Source organism: Strongylocentrotus purpuratus, unplaced genomic scaffold (genome assembly GCF_000002235.5).
Source record: "Strongylocentrotus purpuratus isolate Spur 01 unplaced genomic scaffold, Spur_5.0 spur5_scaffold_12, whole genome shotgun sequence".
Lineage (NCBI taxonomy): Eukaryota > Metazoa > Echinodermata > Echinoidea > Camarodonta > Strongylocentrotidae > Strongylocentrotus > Strongylocentrotus purpuratus.
The window spans coordinates 26,573,421-26,599,750 of NW_022145597.1; the positions used below are offsets into that span (position 1 = coordinate 26,573,421).

The 26,330-nt window shown below is 36.4% G+C and overlaps 1 protein-coding gene and 1 long non-coding RNA gene across 3 annotated transcripts; one reads left to right on the top strand and one right to left on the bottom strand.

Annotated features, from left to right (window-relative positions):
* Positions 1–5,762: 5,762 nt before the first annotated feature.
* Positions 5,763–25,476, top strand: LOC100888984. Its single transcript, XM_030982239.1, has 9 exons — positions 5,763–5,858; positions 10,117–10,215; positions 18,714–19,793; positions 20,177–20,408; positions 21,160–21,267; positions 22,087–22,231; positions 22,878–23,031; positions 23,666–23,810; positions 24,248–25,476. Exons 2-9 carry the CDS (start codon positions 10,201–10,203, stop codon positions 24,424–24,426), a joined length of 2,058 nt encoding a protein of 685 aa, XP_030838099.1. The 5' UTR covers positions 5,763–5,858; positions 10,117–10,200; the 3' UTR covers positions 24,427–25,476.
* On the bottom strand, positions 11,714–16,698 carry LOC115922733. 2 transcript variants are annotated; one of them, XR_004063586.1, is made up of 4 exons: positions 16,591–16,698; positions 15,221–15,372; positions 14,396–14,530; positions 11,714–11,913 (listed from the first exon to the last, which is right to left on the bottom strand). It is a non-coding gene; the product is annotated as an uncharacterized LOC115922733 (long non-coding RNA). The 2 variants fall into 2 exon arrangements; XR_004063585.1 differs by having other exon boundaries at positions 15,206–15,372.
* Positions 25,477–26,330: the final 854 nt, after the last annotated feature.

A 26,330-nucleotide genomic window follows, 5' to 3' on the forward strand; every position in this document is an offset into this window, starting at 1 on the left:
TCTCATCATATGATTCTCATTGTACACTAGATAATTCAGACGAAAGTGATTCGCTTGATGCTGATTCTCTAAATTTCGATGAAGCTGACTATGGCAGAACATTTATGGACTTGACCCCGGAGTACAAATATTGTGCTGACCAAAATGACCCTGTTCCCGCACCCTCATCTTCCCGATATTTTACTGTGAATCAATTATTTCAAATTCTTCAGAGTTTGAAAATAATTTCTCACTGGTGCACTTCAATATTAGAAGCTTGAGTAAAAATATTGAACATATGAAATCCGTTATATCCAGTCAACAGTTTCCATGTTCAATTCTTGGTTTGTCCGAAACATGGTTACGTAATAAACCTCATTCATGTTTTTCTATTGATGGGTACAACATGGCCGTTAATAATAAACTAAAGCCCCTTTCACACCGGATCTGCGTAGAGTTGCGTAGTGTTGCGTACCGACTACGCCGAAGTTAAGCTGCGTACTCATGAATAAATTGATGCTTCGGCGTAGTCCCTGCGTAGGTTTTGCGTAGGCTTGCGTATAGTTACGTACCCTTTGCGTAGGCACCGCGTACCTACGGCGTAGGCAATTGGCGTAGGGTTACGTACGCTTGCGTAGGCCTGGCGTAGGGTTGCGTAGGCCTGGCGTAGGGTTGCCAAAAGTGGCATTTGGTACACGGTTTTGACCGTTATTTTTTCAATTTTTTTAGTAGGTATTAACAACTGCTGAGGCTAATTTGCAGTAATGTTACATTGTTCAAGATACTATTTTCCAAAAAATGCAGGCATTTTTGTGGATGTACTACATTATTATACTCATTCACAAGGGTAATAAATGAACTTTCTGTTGATGTACATTGCAAGGTCACGTGATGTGATTCGATACCTCAAAACGCCAACAAAAGAGCGCTTATTTTGATTTGTGAATAAATGTGGACAGAAGTCTGATATTTGTTGACCATATCCCTTTTTTTCACTCATTTGTAAATATCATTCCATAACAGTTTCCTGAAAGTTTGAAGACGATAGCTGTTGTCCTTTGTCCGTAGCGTATATGTATGTGACAATGTAATGATATAAGTGTTAGTCATTTATTACTTCTGACATACACACTCACTCAGTCTCACTAACAGAGTGAGACAAAATTATTTCTTTGCTCATTTCAATTAAACAAAATTATTTTACAAACATACAAACAGGGCCATAAACGTACACACAAGCAAACAAACCGACACAAATACATACAGATTTCCACAAAACATAATAACATTTCGCATGAGGCATCAGTTTGTGAGTCTTATCTCTGTTTATTATATCAACAGCCTGAGATGTCAACATCACAAATTGAATAAACCATAACAAGCAAAACATGTCAGTCTGAAAATCCTTGTAGTAGTACAAACATAATTACAAGCAAGAATACAACATAAAGTCAAAGAAACACTTTTTCTTCATGAACAGAATAAATGTGAGAACGCACACATTTAAACAAAAATAGCATTTCCCTTCAAAATAATGATCAATACCTGCCAAGTTTACATCCAGGTATATACAACAAAAAATCTTTATACGTTTTTAATGCTTCGTCGGACTGGCGTAGGGTAGCGTATTGTTGCGTAGGCTTAGCGTACAGTTGCGTATGCTTGGCGTACAGTTGCGTAGGCTTGGCGTACAGTTGCGTAGGCTTGGCGTACAGTTGCGTAGTTTCTGCGTAGAAAGTCTACGCCGAAGGTACGCGAAAAAATATAAACATGTTTAATTTTTTGCGTTCATCTCGCGTACCCATTTTCGTCCCTCCGCGTACAGTTGCGTAGGGTTGCGTACGATCGGCGTAGTCGCTACGCAACTCTACGCAACTCTACGCAAGGCCCGGTGTGAAAGCCCCTTTAATAGACGCGGTGGCGGAGTGGCATTGTAGGTTTCCACTTCATTGAACTACAAAGTAATATCCGAATTAAGTTACATGACAGATGCAGTTGAAACGGTATGCGTAGAAATGAGTGTTCCAAACGGGATAAATATAGTGGTAGCAGTTGTTTATCGACCACCAAATTTATGTCACGACGATTTCATTACTTCTTTACAGACAATAATATCATCAAATTATTTACAAGACAGGTCTTCTTTTATTATGGGAGACTTTAATATAAATATTTTGGATGAAATCAGAATTTATTCTGCAATGAATTTTTGGACACTTTGTCCTCGCAATCCTTTATGCCTCTCATGAATAAGCCTACTCGAATAACAAAGACAACAGCATCGCTTATAGATAATATATTTACAAATATATATGTTCAATCTATTTCTGGTATCATAATCTCAGATATAAGTGATTTTCCCAATTTATACTCACCTATCTTTCAATTATCTACAACACAGAATGGTCCTAGTCCAGGTTGTCGTAAGTTAACTGGTGAAAATATTGATAAATTTAAACAAAGCTTATTAAAATTCACTTGACAGGGTTGAGGTTTAACTTCTCGCGATGTAAATGAAGCATTTGAACTTTTTCTTGAAATCTTCAATCGATATTATGAAAGAGACTTACCTGTTCAAAATACAAGTAGGAACTCAAATTATAGAAAGACTCCACGATCTCCATGGATAACAACATCCTTTTTACGTTCAATTAATAGGAAAAAATCGCTTATTTTACAAATTCAAGTCCAAGCCGACAGAGTCAAACAAAAACAAAAACAAGACTTATAAAAATACCCTAGTTAGCATTTTACGTTATGCAAAAAAAGATTACTTCTCTAAAAAATTACAATTTCATAGAAATGACATTAAAAATACTTGGAAGCTAATTAACAATGCACTTAATAGAAACAGTAATAAACAGGATATTAAAGAGATTTTAGTCGGAAACCCTGCTTCTATTGCTGAGAGTTTTCAAAATTACTTTGTAAATATAGGACCTAATCTTGCACATGCCATCCCCACCTCAAATCAATCATTTTATTCATTTCTAGATCGTCGAAATCCTGTTTCTCTTTTTTTGTCCCGGTACAAGAGGTAGAGGTTATTGATATTGTTAGCAATTTAAAGAGTAAACAGAGCACTGGATATGATGGCATATCAACTTAAATGGAACTCTGATAGGCGTAATGTATGATGTTGTAATGCCATCTGATCATAATGCATTTACATGTAGGGGAAATGGACCTTAGGTAGGATTGTATGGAGTGTATCCTGGGACTGTTGGAAAGGCTAGGACAGTTAAGGTAAAGTCTAAAGGGGCAAAGTATCGAAGTCCACTGTTCAGAAGATTGCAGTAATATACCCAGCAGAAGGTTACGAGGAGGATTAGATTAAGTACATCGTAAGTGATATTACATGTACATTCGTTGTAACAATTATTTTCAGGGATTTATACTGGAAATTATTTCAATTGTTGGTTAAACTGAAAAATATTATATCAAAGCTAAAAAGGTATATAATCCGGAGCATTGGGGTTTGAATAGTTGTCTTGGTACAACAAATATTTTTGATACCTGTATGTAATTTGTAAATAGTCTTCTTTTACATTTATTAGGATTTTTCCCCATGTTTACTACCATTTTAGTGGTGGGGGAGGATGGTTTGTTGACAAACCAGGAGATAGCTTATTTGTTTTCCTTTTAATTTAGAAGACACCGTAGCGTATTTCACATCTACCATAGAGCGCAAGGGAATTATGCTGATTCTAGTTCTGAACGACATATTCGCAGATGCCATGTTTCTTTCGTTTGGAAGAGACATTGTATGTTACATGTACCATCGCAATACTTTAAAGGTAAAGACCAGTATTGGAAACGCCCCAATTTCAAAAAATGAAATGGAAGCTCTCATTACCAATCATGTGAAAGAATATGTTTTGACTAATACATAATGATAACAAATTTGCCGGGAAACCGCCTACTAATTCATATATTTGGTAAATTTGTTTCTCTCATGGTCTGTGAGAGATATAGGGTAGTCCCATATACATCTTTCTGTGTATAGTGCTTGTAACTTTACGAAGAATGGGCCAAATTTCTTATCATTTTGATGATTCCAGAACCTTGCAGATGCTTGATGCTAGATGATCAACCTTTTCTGATCGATTCCACAACGTTTCTTTCACAATGCAATCGATGACCATAACTGGTCTTTACCTTTAATTTTGTTGAGCTGACGTGTTCCCCTCTCTTTTATTTAAACCCCTAATGCCCCTCTTATGTATGTTTTAATTGTTTTCTTTTGGACTCTCGGTCTGTGCCTGATTTAGTTATTGCACAGCTCGAGAGTCCCTGTAATTGTCATGATATATACTTTAATTGTTGTTATTGTTTATATGTCATTTTTGCAATATTTAGGGATGATAGTTTAGTTATTCAATATTTTAACTTATGTAACTTATTTTATTATGTATATTTGATTTAAATTATATTTTGTACCCGAGACAGGTGTCAGTCTTCGGACTGTTTGTTCTTGGTTTTTGATGTGTCTTGATTTCAATAAAATCCTATTTATATAATAATTCATGATATAGTCGCTGCGAGGCAGATGACGTCATTCACATTTCCCCCACGCGACGCGCCTCGCCCTGTCAAGTTTGTCTTGTCGAACATCAGAGAAAGTGATAGAAGGAAGAAACGAAGAAAAACACAAGAGAAGGTGACAGAAAGAAGAAACAAAGAATAACATAAGAGAAGGTGATAGAAAGAAGAAACAAAGAATAACATAAGGAAAAACAAAAAGAGAAAGTGATATAATAATTAAATCAAAGAATAGCATAAGAGAGGTTATAGAAGGAAGAAACAAGGACTAACATAAGGAAAGACAGAAAGAGAAAGTGATAGAATCATTAAAACAAAGAATAACATAAGAGAAAGGAATATAATTATTAAAACAAAGAATAACATAGGAGAAGGTGATAGAAATGAGGAAGAAACAAAGAATAACAAAAGGAAAGACAGAAAGAGAAAGTGATATAATGATTAAAACAAAGAATAACATAAGAGAAGGTGATAGAAGGAAAAAGCAAAGAATAACATAAAAGAAGGTAAAAGAAGGAAGAAACGAAGAATAACATAAGGAAAGACAGAAAGAAATTTTTTTAAATAATAGATAATGGAAAGATAGAAGAGAAGAGAAGATGAAAGATGAAAAAACAAAAAATAACATAAGGAATGGTAGGAAAAAATGATAGAACGATGAAAAAAATTACATAAGAAATGGTGATAGAAGGAAAAAAAGAAGAATTATAAAAACAAAGAATAACATAAGAATAGAAGGAAGAAACAAGGAATAATATAAGGAAAGAGAGAAAGAGAAAACGATAAAGAATAGATGATAGAAAGATAGAAGAGAAGATGAAAGATGGAAAAATGAAGAATAACATAATAAAAACAGAAATAGAAAATGATAAAAGGAAAACAAGGAATAACATATGACGGAACAGGACACGATAATGACGTCATAAAATCATGATTGAGATCTCCGTTCGTTCAATCGAATTTTAGCGACCGTGATTCTGCAGAATTACGGACCGAAACACATCTTTTTCAGCGTTTCATGTTTGTGTTTTTATAACACGTTTTTAAACACGGCCGACGAAAGTCGCTTGAACGCAACCGTGTTTTATTATACTAAACGTCTTTGAAAACCGTGACTCTATACTATATAGGGTGAACAAGTCTCGATTAAACCGTAGGTCCATGATTGAACGCACCACTAGCGCGCGTGTAATAATGTGTGGGTGTATTGTGTGCACGTCCGATCCGCTCGTATCGCACGCACAGATCATAACATGTGTACAGCAACTAGAAGTCAGCACAGGAAGTGGGATAGGCATACCCTGAAGAAGGCTCCAATTGATTGCGGAATATTGCAGGTACGTACCCAGATAAACTATACTCTCCTTCTTCTTTTTCTTCTTCCCTCTTAATTCTTCGTCATCAACTTCTCCATTATCATCTTCTCCATCATCATCTTCTTCTTTTTTTTTTTTTTTGTCTTCTTCTTCTTCTTCTTCTTCTTCTTCTTCTTCTACTTCTTCTTCTTCTTCTCTTTCCTGATATTATTGACATGTTCTTCTTCGTGTCTCTTGCTTGTACTTACTTGCTCTTCTTGTTCTTCTTGTTCTTCTTGTTCTTCTTGTTCTTCTTGTTCTTCTTGTTCTTAGTGTTATTCTTGTTCTTCTTGTTCTTTTTGTTCTTCTTGTTCTTCTTGTTCTTCTTGTTCTTAGTGTTCTTCTTGTTCTTCTTGTTCTTTTTGTTCTTCTTGTTCTTCTTGTTCTTCTTGTTCTTAGTGTTCTTCTTGTTCTTAGTGTTCTTCTTGTTCTTCTTGTTCTTCTTGTTCTTTTTGTTCTTAGTGTTCTTCTTGTTCTTAGTGTTCTTCTTGTTCTTAGTGTTCTTCTTGTTCTTAGTGTTCTTCTTGTTCTTCTTGTTCTTCTTGTTCTTAGTGTTCTTCTTGTTCTTCTTGTTCTTCTTGTTCTTCTTGTTCTTAGTGTTCTTCCTGTATGTGCATACAATTGAAAGATAAGTTTATATTCATATTGTCCACTTTAATGTTTTCATTGAGAGTATATATTAGCGATTTGCATCATCATCATCATCATTTTCCTCGTAACGTGTTTCCACTGTGCGCCTACACCCATGCGTTTACTATACTGGATATAATTAACAATGGACGGGTTCACAAATATTCTGTTTACCTTCCTCTTCAGCATCTTTTCAAAGGGAAAAGTTGATTCTGGCTCTTTGTTTGTTGCATAATACGTCGATCAAACATTCAAGGGAAGGAGGGGGAGATGGCCGAACATGCCGTGTGATAAGTGACTCGTTCACGTAGCCCACCTCCCTGCGTAGCCTAATAACTGTTGACGTGGTGTTATTAATTTGCATTTCCCCCAATTTATAAAAGTGCCCGTAGTAGTAGTACCCCGCAGCGATTGGGGGGGGGGGGGGGGGAGGCGCCCATAGGTTTTGTACACGAACATTTCAGTAATCTCTCGTGTACACATTTTTGACATTTATTTTCGAGAAAAAACAGACTTATAACACGTGTGTCCAGGGGATTTTGACTTTTTGAGTTTTACTTATAGATTTTTCTTGCTGGACTTTTTTTTTTCGAGCAAAAGGTGCCTTACAACACGTGTTTTGATGGGAATGTTGTCGTTTTTAACTTAACTCGTGTGTTTTCATGGGAATTTTACTTAGAGATTATTCAATATCCTGCAGACTTAGTTTTTTCGAGCAAAAAGTGAATTACAACGCGTGATTCTATGGGAACTTTGACGTTTTGAAGTGTACTCTGTGTTTTTATGGGAATTGTTGACGTTTTGAATATTAGATAAGTATTTCCTTGAAGGACTAATAACACATGCGTCTATGGAATTTTGACTCTTTGACTTTCTTTCTATATTTTGTGTTAGACTTTCTGATGAATGTTAACAACGCCGTTGGAGGTCGGATCAATATATTATTCGATCAACTACACTGTTAGTCATAAAGGTGGAATAATTATTTTTACCACAATTTAATGCATGGCCCTACAGAGGATATTTTCCTGTTGGGGACCGGGGCGAAATGCAATGAATTATTTATAATTTATTGCATTTTCTTTGTTTTTTGTATTTCTGGGGGCGGCCCCAGGATCAAAACCGTGTCGATCAGCTATATTAGTGCCCTTAATTAGTGGCATTAATCCTCATTACTGTCAGTTATGACTGATAAACGTAGGTCCCTTAGTTGATTAGCATAGTAGCACACACATGCTTTAGCAGTCGCCCCCCCCCCCCAAAAAAAAAGAAGAAAACACTCGCAAATTATTATTCAATAAAGTCTGATAATGTATACTATTATCTAGATCTATTAGGAATAAATCAGTTTTAAAATCATTCCATAAAATGAAGGTAAAAATAATTATTCCACCATTATAGAGGAACTGTGATCCTCGCATGGCAACACGAGGAAGCGTATTGTACAGTCTATTTTGTAAAGGTGTTGATTTTTGAACAAGTCTAGACGTCTAGTGTCTTCTGCATTTGAATTACCTCTTTTCAGCCATAGTACTGTTGTTTCTTATTGATCGTGCATTTAACTTTATAACCCTCTCACAAGACTTGTATCGTCGACTTCTTTGCACTTTCCCAAAATACTTTGATATATGCAAGGCTGTGTTTGAACTCTCTCAAAACATCATTCTAGACTTACTTTGTATGTCTTTTTGATTATTCTGACGCAGAATACACACATCAATGAAAACAACACCATGATGTTGTACAGAAATTTTACTTTATTTGTTCCGTTTCAACGTGGACAACTTCATGCAAAACAGATTTGAATACAAAGATAACAATTACAATTAAGTTATGTTACAAGAACACGGAGATAAAATATACAAAACATTTTTAACCAGAGAAATAAAACCTAAGAGCAGTTATAGCAGTGAGTATGGGGATTGCCATAGGATTTGTGCAAGATTTTTTGTTCGTTCTTATACTATTTCTTATTGACTCGTGTACAAAAGTCTTGACATAGTCCATTTTTGTAAAAAACGGAATGATCAACACGCGTGTCTAGGGGTTTTGACTTTTTGAATTTTACTTTAAAATCTTTAGGAATTGTTTACGTTTTGAATATTGGATGGGTATTTTCTTTTTGGAACTGACTTTTAACACGCGTGTCTACGGAAGTTTTACTCTTTGACTTTCTTTCTATACTTTAGATCAATATCTATTGTTCGATCAACTAAATAAAGGAACGTGTATTTATCCATACTGTGATCCTCGCATGGCAACACGAGGAGGCGTAACGTAACCCATGTGTCAAGGGTATTGATTTTGTATAGGTATAGTGTCTTTTGTATTTGAATTACCTCTTTTAAGCAATAGTAAGCTGTTTCTTATTGATCGTGCATTGATTTTACGAGCCTCTTCAGGTACGCTGGAAGCAGTTTGGGATTAGGGGGGGGGGGCAAACATTCCAGGGGGCTCACCTTCCAGGGGCATTGACGTAATGAGCAAAAACGTTTAAAAGTGGCCGGGGGGAGGGGCAGAAGAAAAATCTGCATCACCACCACTCCTACACGTAACATGGAGGCCCCGCGGAACGTTTTTCAAAGTAGAGTATTAACGATCATGAAGAGCGTAAATTGGCGTGGGGTCCAGGGTCTGAGCCCCGGCAGGGGGTCAGGGGCTGATAATGTGATGTGTTGTAAGTCAGTTTTTATCGAAAAAGTCAATTACAAATTCGTGTACGAACCCTATAGCCGTCCGTCTACTCACTGCTAGTACATTATTTTATTATTTTCACTGTAAATATATTTTAAAACATGTTAACATAATTGTACAGCATACATAATAAATAAGTATAAATATCTTTAAAACTTTTAAAAACCTTTAAACTCAGAAAGATCGATTCATGTACAACAATGCACGCAACCCCATCATTTCCTAAATTCGCAAACTCAAACGGAAATAAATCTTTTCCTATTGATCTTACGACCTTTACTATACTATACAAACATATTATATATATATATATATATAATGACACATTATAATTACCTTGGGGAGCACCGAACTTCAGCTACGAGCACAAGACCGCGCGCGATACAGGCAGAAAGTAGATCAGTAAGACATCATGAAACGATTTCAAGATGGAAAACAATTATCCTTTATTAGGAAGAAGTAACACGTCTTCCTATCGACAAATAAGATGTAATCTTTAACAGAAAAAAGTGTATCTCCTAAAAATATAAAAAGGGCAAATGAACGAAAAGGCTTACCAAACCGACACAACAAAGAACACCACCATATCTTTATATTTGATCATTTCCATTTTATTCCAGGTAGAACCAAACAAGATATATCATTATATAAAAACTAAAAAAACTAAAGCGGCCATGTAGCTCGAAGCGAAAACGGTCAATGGCTAATCCATTCACTCTGTACGTCCATGTAATGTACATGCGTACACATGTGCCTTAACCTTCATCTGCATAGGAATGCAAAGCATCTTGTAACCTACAAAAGGAAATTACATTCAGATATTGCCTCTCAATATGTAGAAAATTAACAAGTCTTCTATTTGTACTACCTTTCACTTGAAAACTTATCGATGCTTTATTGAATGTTACCCTTTCAGATATCGCCAATACATGTATATTTGTCGGGCATCGTGAATTGTCATTTACACACCTTTGTGGAGAGCTGATCATTGTCTTGCAGGATGAATATAAAAAAAGTAAGTTTTTCTTTTATGTTTTTGCATGAAATTATTTTTAACCATACATGTTAATTGTTAATTAGATACTTTTAATCTTTTACTTTTACTTTGGTTTGAGTCATAAAGATTATGTAATGAATACACCAGTTTACGGTTCTGGGCGCCATTTTAATTTACGAGTAAACGAACCAAATGGCCTCTAGAGGTCAGTGGTTAATGCGTAAATTAAGATTGCGCCCATGCAAATTATTGCGCGCAGGCAGTGATGTTATCATAATGGGCGCAATCTTAATTTACGCATAAACCACTGACCTCTAGAGGTCATTTGGTTTGTTTACTCGTAAATTAAAATCGCGCCCATGTCTGCGCATGCGCACTGTTGTAACCGTAAACTGGTGGATTAAGTGAAGGGCATGATGACCCTATTATGCTATTTCGTTATAAACGCAAAGACCGTTCGAGATATCTCAATGCAACTACAGGGCACTAACCTATTGTATATCCCGTAAAGGAATCATATATGTTTGGATAATACATAACACGATATTGTCATGTTCGCATATTAAAAAAGATAATGCACAATTCCTGATAGCAGAGACTGGTAAATATCACGTCATATTTACGTCTTGTACTACGTCTTTAAGACGACATAACACGACGTCAAAAAGACATGATTTTGCACCCGCGCACGTCGTCATGAGGACGTCATATTTTGACGTGATTTTTACGTCTTATTAGTCAAAGAAAGACGTCTTTAAGACGTCAACTTGTACCTTAGGAAGACGTCGTATGGACGTCATATTTACGTCTTACTAGTCAAAGAAAGACGTCTTTAAGACGTCAACTTGTACCATAGGAAGACGTCATATGAACGTCATATTTACGTCTTTTAGTTAAAGAAAGACGTCTTTAAGACGACATAACACGACGTCAAAAAGACATGATTTTGCACCCGCGCACGTCGTCATGAGGACGTCATATTTTGACGTGATTTTTACGTCTTATTAGTCAAAGAAAGACGTCTTTAAGACGTCAACTTGTACCTTAGGAAGACGTCGTATGGACGTCATATTTACGTCTTACTAGTCAAAGAAAGACGTCTTTATGACGTCAACTTGTACCATAGGAAGACGTCATATGAACGTCATATTTACGTCTTTTAGTTAAAGAAAGACGTCTTTAAGACGACATTACACGACGTCAAAAAGACATGATTTTGCACCCGCGCACGTCGTCATGAGGACGTCATATTTTGACGTGATTTTTACGTCTTATAAGTTAAAGAAAGACGTCTTTAAGACGTCAACTTGTGCCATAGAAAGACGTCGTATGGACGTCATATTTACATCTTTTGGTCAAAGAAAGACGTCTTTAAGACGTCACCTTGTACTACAGAAAGACATCGTATGGACGTCATATTTTGTCGTGATTTTAACGTCTTATTAGTCAAAGAAAGACATCTTTAAGACGTCAACTTGTACCATGGAAGACGTCGTATGGACGTCATATTTTTTTCTGGTCTTATTGGTCCAAGAAAGACGTCTTTAAGACGTCAACTTTTACCCAAGAAAGACGTCCTACAGACGTCGTGAATACGTTGTATGGACATCAAATTTTGACGTGATATTTACATCTTACTGGTCATTTCGATGTACCTTTTATCCTTACATGATCTTTACGTCTTTTGTGTCCTCTAAATGACATCTATATGACCACCTGATGAAGGAAGAAAGTGTAAAAGTCACTTCATGAATACATTCTGAACATTCACACAGTAAAAATAGAGCAACAGATATTGCATCACATAATATATACACATGCCAGACAGAAAGTAATTTTCATATTTTTAATGTTCATTTATATGGTATGAAAATGGATAATAAAAATATAGAATACTTATGTTTATACCTTCTTCTATCTAACTTGTCTTCTATAAATACAAAATCTTTCCATCACCATCCTGAAACTTCTTCCAAAACATGCTGTATAAATACCTAGTGTATTTCTGTCAGTCTCATAATTGATTTTAAGAAAGTTAACAGGCCATCACAAAGATATTTGTTTCGTTATAAATTGTGCTATTTCATTTCAAATTTAATTCAGATACAAGAAAATATGATATATATTGGCTTAACTTATAAGTCTTGCGGTTGTGAGAAGCAGGTTAGCAGCATAGAGACTAGGTAAAGCTACACTGATACCCGCAGTTGTTTAGTAGACAAGAAAACATCAGACTGGGAAGTTCCTCATATTCAGCAAAACAGCATAGTGGAAAGCTGGGCATTCATCAGTGCAGCTCTATTTCTTCTCCATGCTGCAACACTGCTCCTCACAACCCCAATACTTTAATGCAGATAAAGACTATAACATAAAACAAAAGGTTGTTGGAAACAATTCCTGAGCATGAAAGATCAATACTTGTTACATACAAGGGGAATATCTAAGTTTATGGCAAGAATTCAGTATAAAGTATAAAACTATACAATCTAAATCACACACAAGAGAAAAATGGCACAAATGATAAACACATGGCTTAGCTAAGTTATTTCTTACACTCAAAAGGAACAAGTTGGCAGCAAGGGGAACAGGGACAGCTTCACTGATACCTGCAGAGTTTTCTGATGATGGTTGCTTGCCCGTTGAAACCACGATGTTCACATTTGGCGATACAGCATATTAGAAAACTGTGCAGATATCAGCTCAACTGTACCTATTTTCTGTGCTAAAAACCTGCTTCTTACTGGCACATGACTTAAATACAAGAAAAGGCATTAGTGGCAACATTCATATTTTATAAATATCATCCAAAAAAAATTGTTGCAAATACAGAAGCTGAAGTTCAAGTATAAAAATACAATTTCTATCAGATAACATTCCCGCCAGTACGAGTGGCTTTGTTGGGCAATTCCAAGGTGACTGTGCAATAATTATTCAGAAGATATTTCCAAGTTTAAGATAAAATAGCAAACATGCTGAACAAGTTTAGCACAAAGAGATACATTCTATTGCTAATGTCACAACATTCATTTGGCACGTTTGAAACTCCTGGGGGGAGTTTCACAAAATATTAATTTAACTTAAATTTTAACAGCGAATTCAATAAAGGTAAGCCATATAGTGCTCTCAAAATCACAGATACAATCCAAGAATTTTATACTTTTAACTACCAAAAAATTCTCAAACCACAAAGATATTTATGGTTTTCTTTGAAGGCGCCACTGTGTGTCACTCTTTAACACTTCATTCTCCCAATAAATTTTTGAATTTTCCCCCAACCGTTTTTCCATGAAAATAAGATATAAAACAGGCCTTTAAAAATCTAAGGTATTAGAGCCAATTCTTTTCTTTGTGATGATTTACATTCACCTAAAATTTAATTAAATTATAATAATATAGTTGGAAGAATTAAGGAATCGATCAGATCAGTTGTTCCCAATTTTTATCATCAATAATGGTCTTTTTTCACTCAAACTTTCAGATTATCTTTAAGTGTACATATAGCATTGAAGTCAATACCTTAGCACAATTGTCTCTCATCTGAACAATTTTACCACGTCCCGTTAAGGCTTGCTCAGATATGATGCTGCAAAACAGTCAAAATCACAGAGTTTTTTAAATGCTGACATAGAGTTCAATACGCTTTACATAGTGTATATTATTAAAAAGAGCTCACTGAATTTGCGCAGTCCAAAACATACAAAGACACGCACCGGTAGGTCCTTTGTTGCCATTCACTTTACACATAAAACCAAACTGCATCATTTTTGAAATTTGTTGGAGGTTCACGTGCCGTACCTGAACAAGTCTTAATTGCTTAATAATGGATTCGATTTGTATTGCATTTACCTCACTCAATTTTTCTCTATTACCAACTTACAATGTATATATAATTTGCAACATGTTTTAAGAACTGATATGAAGTGAATGGGGTGGGGGGAGGGGGGTGAGCATGAGACATTATGAAACAGGTCAACTTCATGAATAGTAATTACAAATATCCTCAAAATACTGGAATCTTTTAGACTTTTACTCAAATCGTTATTATGTCAGTTCGTAAATCCTGTAATTCATTAAAATTGCAAGTAACATGACTGGAAATTTCAGTTCTACAGCTTATCCATTCAGGTTTGTGGCTACACCTCACCCCTCCCCCTCCCCCAATCTCTCTCTATAAAGTTTAATGAAGTGAAAAAATAACCTTTCTCTAGCAGTAAAGCTATCGGGTGAGTGTAGAAATATTCCACTTCAGCTTGGACTTGTGGGTTAGCTTTTGGGTGGAATCTCCTGCATTATGCACTGTTTTCAGATCCAAGGAACATAGACGCAAGGAATTCTAATGCATGAATAAAGCAAAAAGAAAGGAATACAATTTAAGAAAAACTTTTATATATTTTAAAACTGGAACGTAAATAATTAATTCTGTCAGAAAAGTACTGCTTGGTAAGATTTATCAGAAATAATTTCTTATTGCTCACAAACATAAAGTCAACACACCTTTGGGTTTTAAACATTTGTGGGCAATCCAAAACGTGATTCAGGATTTTGTTTGGTTAATTATCAATACAATTCTAGTTTCAGCGATGCCAGTTAGAATTGATCAAAGGACCTGAAAAATCACCTAGAATGAGCTAGCTTGTACACAAAAAACCTAAACTATGGTATGAAAATAACTCCTCAGGGCCTGAATTCAGGCTATTGCCTGAAAACTGGCATTCCTGTAGTTTGCTGATGAGGGTAGAATGAAAGCTCCTTGACCTATGCTGAAGGGTAAAAAAACACTGTTTGAAACTCACATAATATTGTCGGTTATTGCAACATACCTGCAGGTTTTAGTGATCTAAAATTAATTGAATTATAAATATATTTGAAACTTAGGACAAATAACTGAAATAAGCCTTTCAAATGAAATGAACCATTATGTAGTGTCTAATTCGTCAGTGTCTCAGTGATCATGCACAATATGACAAATAAATGTACAGAAATAATACAAGTACATGTACACATTTACCGATAATGGCTTCACCTGTTTCAAGAGGCTGCTGATCCTTAGGGAAGTAGGGAACATCTACAAGGTTGAGAGAAAGTAGCATTTTCTGCATGTTTTCACATCAATATACTGAGGCCACAATTTGCTTTGAATCCACTTCTTTGACGAAAGATGTTAAAAAAAGATGCCTACAAATAAATGAGAAAATGAATAAAGTTAAAACAAAATGAAAGGTTGATAATGTATGCATGTGCAACACAAATACTACAAGCTTCTTTGAACAGCCTGTGGGGAAAGAATTTTGTTTACCATTTACAGGTCTAACCGATTATTTCCAGATAAGATTTCTGTATACGGTAGCCTATTAGCTAAATTTGCTGTCTAAAGACTGTAGAAACAAATTGTTTAAGGTTACATGTTTGTGACACAAGTCACTGCTTTATTCCTCTACGTATCGACACGCAATGTTCAATTTTCAAACATCTGGGCCAGGGCCGGTACTATAGTACACTTTCTCACAGGTTTCACTGTAAACCGCTGCACATTACAAGTGCATACCGATGGTGATTGCGGGCGGGTGCACGCCTCTGTGAAGTTATCTACCGTACAATGAGGAGGTAGATCACTTCACACAGACTTACGTGCCCCCGCAACCCTCCATCTGTATGCACTTGTATTGTGCAGCGGTTTGCCGTGCAACCTGTCAGAAAGTGTATACTACAATCAACGTTTTTCCCGAAAAATACTCCCCCCAAAATAAGAAAAATTGACCAGAAACAGGTTAGAAACATAACGACTTTTAAATCATGACCGGCATTATTTGAACATTTCATGAATATTTGCTTGATTTGGGGTAGGCCGATCTAGACCTATGTTTTAGATTTTTAGGACTCTCACCGGCCACGCCATGGGTCACTGGTCAAAAAGTCTGGATATGATTCTGAACTAGTAGTAGATCTACAGTATTGCTTGGAATAAAGGAGTGACTGCATGTATTATCCATCTTAGGTGTGACTTAGCAGTAGACCTACCTAGTGCCAAAACTTTCATCAGTTTGCTTCTCTTATTTTTCTGCTTTCTTTCAGTTTTAGAGCAGTTGTATATTCGAGTTAGATTTCCCTTTAAAGCCATGCAGCCCATGTGTAGGCAAATGAGTAAACTTTTTTGCTTTAAATAATGCCCCATGCCATGCATCCCATCAATCAAAACCCTACATAAAAATACATATATGGGATCATACATTTCGAATCTAGTCAGCAAATGTTGAAAGTCCGAGCTCACTATCACTGACATAAGATCATGCATTACAGTAACAAAGAGTCTACATATCAACTTTTCAGAATAAAAAACAGTAACTATAGATTTATGTACTTTTCGTAAATAAATTAGGTAATTCTAGGACTTACCCATACTGTAAATTTGCAGGAGAAAACGAGAGTATTCAGGAGGATGATACTACTTGCAACGGCTTTTTCACTCTGAATTCAAATACATTACATACACACAGTGCAATGCAATTGCAATGCATTGTAGTCCTACGCATTGCCTTGAGTGCTGAATGTACCTGTACACACACGTACGTACACATTCCCGTTTGAAATAGCAAACTAGATGCGAGCATGTATAGTCTTGATCCATATTGCAGACCTTGGTGTGAAATTGGTCCACTATTAATGACTAATGACATTTGAGGGGGGGGGGGGCGGGGGGGGGGGTTGTTCCCTATTTTTAATTCTGATAATTGCCCTATTTACTTTGACTTATGCTCATATTAGATGTTGTAGTCTTAACCCAATTATTATCTTTTAAAAAAAAGTTATTAGAGACGTCACAATGACGTCGTTATAACGTCGTCCTTACGACAATAAAATATCTTGGAAAAATAGTCTTTAAAAGAGGTCATAATGACGTCGTAATGACATTGTCAATACGACAAAAAAAAAATTGGAAAAAATAGTCTTTTAAAGACGTCGTCGATACGACAACAATTATCTTGGAATAAATAGTCTTTAAAAGAAGTCATAATGATGTCGTAATGACGTCGTCAATACGACAACAAATAGCTTGGAAAAAATAGTAATTTAAAGACGTCATGATGACGTCGTTATCACGTCGTCAATACGACAACATTACATTGGAAATAAAATAGTCTTTTAAAGACGTCAAAATGACGTCGTCGATACGACAAAAATTAGCTTGGAAAAATTAGTATTTTAGAGACGTCATAATGACGTCGTTATCACGTCGTCAATACGACAACATTACATTGGAAAAAATAGTCTTTTAAAGACGTCATAATGACGTCGTCGATACGACAAAAATTAGCTTGGAAAAAATAGTCTTTTAAAGACGTCATAATGACGTCGTTATCACGTCGTCAATACGACAACATTACATTGAAAAAATTAGTCTTTTAAAGACGTCATAATGACGTCGTCGATACGACAAAAATTAGCTTGGAAAAAATAGTATTTTAAAGACGTCATAATGACGTCGTTATCACGTCGTCAATACGACAACATTACATTGGAAAAAATAGTCTTTTAAAGACGTCATAATGACGTCGTCGATACGACAAAAATTAGCTTGGAAAAAATAGTCTTTTAAAGACGTCATAATGACGTCGTTATCACGTCGTCTATACGACGACATTACATTGAAAAAATTAGTCTTTTAAAGACGTCATAATGACGTCGTCGATACGACAAAAATTAGCTTGGAAAAAATAGTATTTTAAAGACGTCATAATGACGTCGCTATCACGTCGTCAATACGACAACATTACATTGAAAAAAATAGTCTTTTAAAGACGTCATAATGACGTCGTTATCACGTCGTCAATACGACAAAAATAAGCTTGGAAAAAAAAGTCTTTTAAAGACGAGAAAATGACGTCTTTATGACGTCGTTAATACGACAAAAATTATCTTGGAAAAAATAGTCTTTTAAAGACGTCATAATGACGTCATTATCACGTCGTCAATATGACAAAAATTAGCTTGGAAAAAATAGTCTTTTAAAGACGTCAAAATGACGTCTTTATGACGTCGTTAATACGTCAAAAATTATCTTGGAAAAAATAGTCTTATAAAGACGTCATAATGACGTCGTAATTACGTCGTCCATACGACGTACGACGTGTTTACCACTTTACGACCAATTTATGACGTCTTTAAGACGTCAGTCTGCTATCAGGGTTAAGGCTATAGAAGTTGCCTTGTTTGATTTTCAGAAAGTCTTTAAGATCGTGTTAATAATTAGAGTACAATTATTGGTACATGGTAACGGAATTTACCATATGATATCATTGTGGATTTTTAAGACCAAGCGGCCTCTACAGTAGTTCCCCCACTACTAGTAGCAGCAGCAGTAGTAGTAGTAGTAGTAGTATAATTAGTAGAAGTAGCAGTAGTATAGAAGTAGCAGTCGAAGTATTATTAGTACCTTTTGCGGATGTCTCTTATATCCATTTAACATTTTTCGTTATCCATACATTTGGTTTTTATCCGATTTCTTCTTAACCTCTCAGGCAAAAAGATGGTTTCTTATTCTCGTGGTATCATCGTGTTTAGTTGTCATTCTCCTCATCTTGAGTGGCTACCGATTTTCACATCTTCATGACCACACCCTACTCCTTGACTGGAAGAACGGCCGCTCCCAGCAACAAGGTGTGCGTGGTGTGAAAACCCAGGCTAGGAATCGAATCCCTGGTCAAACGAGGGAACCGGTAGATTCAATACATCTCACCCGAAATCACCATGTAGGGATACATGAATCCAAATACGACAAGAAAGATGCTGTATCAAGTAATCCGGGAATTCCCCAATCGGATGTTTCAGAAATGTTAACATTAATCGGTGACCAAATATGGAGACCTCCGATGGAAAATCTAGCGAGTGGGAAGAAAAACAGTGGTTCTCTCATGTTAGATAACCATGGTAACAAACAGACCAATTTAGCTGAAACAAATGTTGATGCTGCACACGATATGGAAGGAAAAGCCGATTTACAAGATTTGGAAAGTTCAGTATGGGGCTTACGTTCAGCAGAAAGCGCTGCTAATTCAGATGACATTGGAGAGTCGTGGATAGCGGATCAACAGATAAAAGGGGAAACGCAGCACAATAACCAGGGCGAAGATTTCTACCACTCGGAAAGTTTAGTGTCGAATTTCTTTTCAACAAAAAGCCCTGTAAAATTTATAAATGTCAGTAGAGAGTCGTGGATAGATCAGAAACAGACAGAAGACGAAGCAAAGCAGCATCATCATAACCCTGGCAACTCATCGACATTGGCATCAAGCCTGTCAGCGCGGACGTTCAAGAGAAAGGTGGAAGTTCATCACAGACAATTCCAGCTGTCTAAAGGGTTCCGAAATCAACCGGATGGTAGGGACATTGGTGTCATCAAAGATGAACATATTCGGCATTTTGCTTCCCAGAAAACATCTCATAAGAAGATGTTCTCAATGAAAGAAGATGTTGTCATGGAATTGATGCCAAAGTATACAAACATGCCTCCTGTTTCTCAAACCGAGTTCCTTCAGTTAAAAGCAAATGGTATCCTCCGTCGAAACATTTCAAGGGAGCTTTTCAACTTGGCTCCCGAGGTATGATGATTTGTCACTTTTATTGGTTCTCTATCCATCTCATTCCTCAAGAAGAACAAGAACAAGAACGAGAAGAAGACGAAGAACAAGGAAGAAGAAAAAGAAGAAAAAGAAAAAGAGGAAGAAGAAAAAGAAAAATGAAAAAAGTAAGAGGAGAAGAAAACTATTCCATAATACATGCAATACGATATGTAGTAGCGTTTAAACAAGGTATTGTTTGCGAAAGAAGGAAACTATAAGTGAAATATGTTACTAGACTAAATATTGATCTTGGATCTTTATCCAATGGTTAGAATTCACTTGGAAATCTTGTTTGTCACCAGTGTGTTACCCATATATTCGGATATAATGACGTAACACTTTTTTTTTTTTTTTTTTACCAGGTATTCTTGAAGACACCACTAACTTTCAGCAGACAAACAAGGGGACAGTGCTGGTTCGTGAATGACGTCAATGCCTCAGCCAATCAGAGGATGCGCTGTTTGCCTTACTTCTACGTCATGGGCATGCCCAAATGTGGGACCACTGACCTCTACGCCAAAATCGTTCGGCACGATTCGGTTGTAAATCTTCTAAAGGAGCCCCATTGGTGGGCTAGAAAGAGAGTAGGACGAGGTAAGAGAGATTTTTTATGGTAGTGGAAGCGATGGTGTTGGTGGTTGTAGTGATGGTGGTGGTGGTGGCGGTGACGGTGGTGGTGGTGGCGGTGACTGTGATGTTGGTAATGGCATTGGTATTGATGATTGTGGTCGTGGAGGAAAAGTAGGAAAATGTTTGCAGTGTTGGTGTTGTTGGTGTTTTGTTGTTGGTGATGGTGATGATAGTAATGGTGGTAGCGTATTAAAAGAAAGCGATATATTTGTGGTGTGGGTGGTGGTGATGCTTCTGGTGTCGTTGTTGGTGATGGTGGTGATATCTATGCTGGATTGCTGGTGATGGTAGCAGTGGTGATGATGGTAGTGGCGGCTGGAGGGGTGATGTTGGCAAAGACATTAACCTGTTGACTACTGAATTCTATAAGTCCCATAGGCTTTTCACAGGGACCCCCAGGTTCCCGTAAGCAAAGTGTTAACCTATCTCCTTTCTACAGTTTGTCTTCAGAAGGAGCCGTATTGTTGAACCAGTGAAAAACTACCCACTACTATTTGTCACCAATCACTTTTGATACGCCTCTCCCTCTATAGAACAGGTCTTCTGAAGGGGAGAATATCGGCTGACAATATTAAAACATCCGTCATTGTGCTTTGTCATTATACGCAAAGTGTTTAGAATGGTAATAATAAAGAAATCAATATTATCATAGACGTATTGTAACCTGTCTATGCAGAATGACGTATGGAATGCTGATGTTTCCATTTTCCTCCAGGTATTAAAGGTGCAAAGAGAAGACTTTCCTTTAATGATTATCTTCATCACTTTTCTAATGTTGTCGAGGCGGTCTTTACGAAGAGAAAACCAAAGATATACGTAGGAGGTGAGACAAAATTATTTAAAACATTTTCCTTCCTAATCTATTACACTCCTATATCAACTATTTGCAATACTTAAAATCTCCGATTCTTTTCTGTTTTCTACGTATATTTGATCTTTTTGTTCGCATTATTTCATGTGCAGTATTTATTTTTTTTCTTCTATCGCTTTCTGTTCTTCATCCCTCTATGTGGCTCACTATCTTCTTCCCACGCTCCCTTTCTTTCTCTCTCTCTCTCTTTCTCTTTTTATGTTTCCTTATCTTTATTTTTCTCTCTCTCCATTTCCCCCTCTCTCTCTCTCTCTCTCTCTCTCTCTCTCTTTCTCTCTCTCTCTCTCTCTCTCCCCCCCCCCCCCATCCCTCCCTCTTCCTCTCCCCCTCCCTCTTTCTCTTGGTATCTCTCTCTCTCTCTTTCTCTCTCTCTCCATCTAGCTGTACCAATTATCTATATATATATATATATATATATACACTTTAGGTAATATTTTGTCAAACTGTCCCAAGCTCACTTTTTTGATATATAGAACCCCGTCTCATTAATAAAAGCGTACTTTATTGTTTCGACCAGGCTTTGACAATTGATACAGACAACAAGATCAATGACGTAACATTGGTCCATCTATGATGTGACACTTGCATCCTGGGGGCGAATTAACAAGGACACCGATAAAGGCGGAGGGAGGTGGGGGATGTTGGAGGAAGTACAATTATCTTCTTTTTGCGTTATTCTTGCTCTCCCCATCATTTCTATCATTCATGGGGGGGGGGTGTACCCTGTGCTGTACCATTGACCAATTTTTGTTTATTCACATCCTTATTTAGGGGATGGATCTGCATCTACCATGTGGTATATCTTGCATTACATCGGCGTGAAGGATAAGCCTGACTATCCAGCCCTTCCAGAGATAATCAGAGAGATTCAACCGGAAGTCAAACTTATTGCAATGCTAAGAGAACCAGTTCAAAGGTCACTTTCGATTTTTTTTTTTGTCTTTCTTTTCGGGTTTTTCTATCACAACGATCGCGAAGATTTGAAAACCCTACCTAATGCAATGCCAATAGCTTTGACCATCAGGCTAACAGTAAACTGATGCATCGGAACATGGTTTCTATTGGGTTTACAAAAGGGTTCTGAAATTGCCCATGAGTTGATTACTGGAAAGGTTTTCGATCGGATTGATCTCCGCTTTTGTTCAAAACATCACAAAGACGTGGCAATAATTAATACTAATAATAATTCACCCGAATGTTCAACAGTACATTAGCTGGTGAAGAGAGCCTTCTACATGATCTTATTTTCTTTTAGTGATCCTTTAGCTGATAGGTTCGTTTGCTTGTGTGTTTCAGTATTTTTTCTTATCGCTACACCATTTGTGTTTCTAGAAAAGAAGGTAAATTATTGAAACAAAACAACTTCTATAAAGCATCCACGTGTCCAAGGCGGTGAAAATATATTTTAAACGTAAATTACAAGCTTTGAAAAAACGGTGCTTAGTACTCAGCCAATCTTTGACAGAATTATTCTATTACACATTTTGAAATTTGTAACTTTTTCAGCAACAGCGGCGCTAAATACTTATGTTATCTCTTCTTTTCATTCATTTTCTATCCAGGCTGTATTCCGATTATATGTATTTTCATCACAAAGTGGTGAATGCCAACGACTTACACAACCTAGTAGAGTCTTCAATTTCCAATTTCACAAGTTGCACCAAATCGCACTCATTAAGATACTGTGCCGGGAAAAGAGTTCGTGCCCAAGAGGCAGTAAGTCCACGCCCCTCTTGAGGACTTTTTTTTGGGGGGGGGGGGTGGGAGGGGGTGGAATCTTGATAATTTTCATAAAATAGGGCAGCTGACCGGGGAACTTGCTGATACATTGTAAGTGCACATACTGAGACAACCATCAAGGATATTCTTTAATGGGACAGTGAATTCGTATGGTAGTCTCATTCCAGAGTTATCATTACCAATTACCTCATTATTTTCTTTCCCTATTTATAAGACTTCATCTTTTTCTTTTTCAGCAAGATTTGTAGGCATTTTTGGTGTCTTCATCATTTGGTGTACATTAAACAAAAACACTTTGGCCCAGTGCCGTATTTATGGATGGCCCCCGTGGCAAGCAATGACATTTAAGCACGATATTACTAGAACCTGAATGCAACGCAATCTAACTTGTGAATTGTGAGTAGTATTATCCTTCGTATCATTTATTCCCCCCCCCCCCCTTATTTTTCCCCATTTACCTTTGATTTGTGTACATTTTCGGGCGTGTGTGTTTGCACCCCATTCAAGTGCCGCCCGGGCCTCGAGCCCCCTGCACCCCCTCCCCGTAGATGCCTGTTTTGAACCTAAAATTCGTTGTTTTATCGTGTTTTTCCTGCTTTTGCTTGTACAGAGGGTTACTGTTGGGTTGTATTCGGTCTTCCTCGCTGATTGGCTCAAAGTCTTCCCACGTGACAGCATACTGATACTGCGCCTGCGCGATTGGAACGCCAATTGTTTAACGCTACTCCCGAAAGTCTATGCATTCCTTGAAATAGGTATGTACAGCCATCGTGTTCATATTTTTTCCTATCATTATTCGTCGATGCATAATGTTCGGATTCCCGAATAAGATATCACTATTAACATGATTTAAAGATTGAATATTTGTTTGAAATTCCTCCATTTCACATGTTAACATTCCAATTTTGTCGAGGGATCGACATGGGATATGAACAAATTTCTATTTAAACTGATTAATTAAAGATTAGCTTTACTAATCCAAATGGATTATTGGAAGTAAAATATATTCATGAGACCATCATTTGCCAAAATTTCGACAAATGCATTTTGTATTTCCTTTTCACTTGACAGGTCCTAAATATCTTTTGATAATTTGTGTTCATACGTTAACAAGTGTAATAATTGAATATTAAAAACGAAAGAAAAAATGAAATAAAGAAAGAATTATCAGTATCAAAATACTTTTCAACAGAAACACTATCGGACACGGCAATCAAAATGATATGCAACTCCTGGGCCCAAAACGTCAATTCAAAGACAAAGTTTCCCATGATGAATGCTACAGTTGAAATACTCTCCGATTTCTATCGACCTTACAACGAAGATCTTGCTGCATTACTTCAAGATGATCGATTTCTATGGCTGGATTAGCTATGTTCATGTTAATTACGATTTCTTGTATACCATGATTACAAAAAGTGAAGAAAGATCAACAAATGTCAATACCAATAGCCTGGAAGAAATGGCTTGCTACGTGTTACGAGTAAGTTTTCTAGAGGCAACGCAATAGATTATTGACTTTTGTTGTTGCCCCAAAGCCATTGCGATCGTGCTGTATATACCATCTGTTTTTTAACCTGTAAGAAGGTAAGGTAGAAAGTTTTGGAAGGACTGCGTTGACCTTTTAAAATATATTTTTCAAAGTTACAAAATTTACACTAGCAAGAAATTCATATCGGGATATTACAGGATCCAATGCTGGTGTAATACAACATATGATAATTATGTATAGTTCAACTAAAAATTGCCCCCAAATCCCTCGAGAAATTGAAATTTCCTGTTTTAGAAAATAGACAAGTCTAGAAGAAATTGAATTAGTCGAGGATAGAGGTAACTTAACCCTTTACTTAAGAAAATGGGACAACTTCCATAGTTAAAGACGGCGAGGCAAATATTTCTATATCAGACTCAAACATTTAATATAATTTGGTCAGTGAGAAATGGAAGAGAATGGTTTTTCCAACAACTATGTAGATGTAGTTGTGCTCGGGAAGGGAGGGGGAATTGTGGAGTTTTGGGTATGGAAGGAGGGGGAGGATGGATAGGTAATATTGTATGTGTGCATGCGTGTCTGTGTGTGAGGCTATTTTTTGAAATATTTTGTATTCAGTGCACAACAAATTATATTGTTATAAATGAGTAATAATTTCCAGCTGTTTATAATTCTGTTTATTTTTCTGTGATAATTAGTAACTAAACGTAGCCTATATATGCTTTGTTATGCATTTGTAATGACTTGATAACAAGATGTAAAATTGAAAGAAAACTTTTAAATGGTTTTATATTTCAAGAGTTCTGATTATGTCATGACATATCATTTGAAAATATTGTTGATCTCACTTTTAACCAAAGCTAACCACCACTTGAGAAAATGACGTCGACGTACACACAGTAAATAAAAGCTGGCTGGAGTGAAAAGTAGCCCTGACTTAATGAATATGTCTTTTTCATTTTCGAGTTTATTGCGATTAACATTTGGGATTCATACAATAATATTATTTGCAAACAATCATTGCGAGATTCAACTTATGACATTGATTATAAAAAATTATGCTACGAAAAAGAAGAATCTAAGAAAATAACGTTGGAAGTGACCTGTGTATTAAAAGCACATGTTGTCGGGCCTACTTGGTTTCCTTATCTTTCTATGCTCATTATTCAGCCCCTTTCAATTTCAACCAAAATCGTTCGGCACATGTCATTTATTTGTAATCTTGAACATTCAGTGTAAGTTTTGTTGGATTCTGTGAGAATTTATTTTCTATCGTTACCAGAACTCAAGCTTATCTTTAACCAAGCGTCGCGACGTGTCCTGTTATTTGAGTAGAATAAGGGCCAGAATACCTGATACACTTTGCTAATAAATGTCGCAAGAACACAGCAAACATACATTTGAAAACAATAAAATCACTCTTTTTCATAACAAAATCCGTCCCGCAGATGCTCGAGCTAGAATAACACAACAGTTTTCTTCTACCACTCTCTTCTTTTCTACATTTTTCCTACACGACCAACACTCAACCAAAAAAAAGGTTGTCCAAAGCATAAAATGGACAGATATTTACAATTGTGTTTTATACTTAAACCGTGCTCAACTTAATAATATATCGGTACATCGTATAATTAGGAATATCAAAGAATCCTAGAAATAATGTCCAATACCCAAATCCATACACCCCTCCTTTCTTGGGCCTACATAATTTTTGTTTAGCTCATCGTTAACTTCATAACCATAGAAGGAAATGAGGCTAAATATTTTTTTACCTCCTGATGAG

What these genes read in the sequence shown, in the direction of transcription:
- LOC100888984 (XM_030982239.1), top strand. An exon ending in ACCAAAGATATACGTAGGAG is followed by an intron (nt 21,268 to 22,086) that starts GTGAGACAAAAT and finishes ATCCTTATTTAG; the next exon opens with GGGATGGATCTGCATCTACC. An exon ending in CTATGCATTCCTTGAAATAG is followed by an intron (nt 23,811 to 24,247) that starts GTATGTACAGCC and finishes ACTTTTCAACAG; the next exon opens with AAACACTATCGGACACGGCA.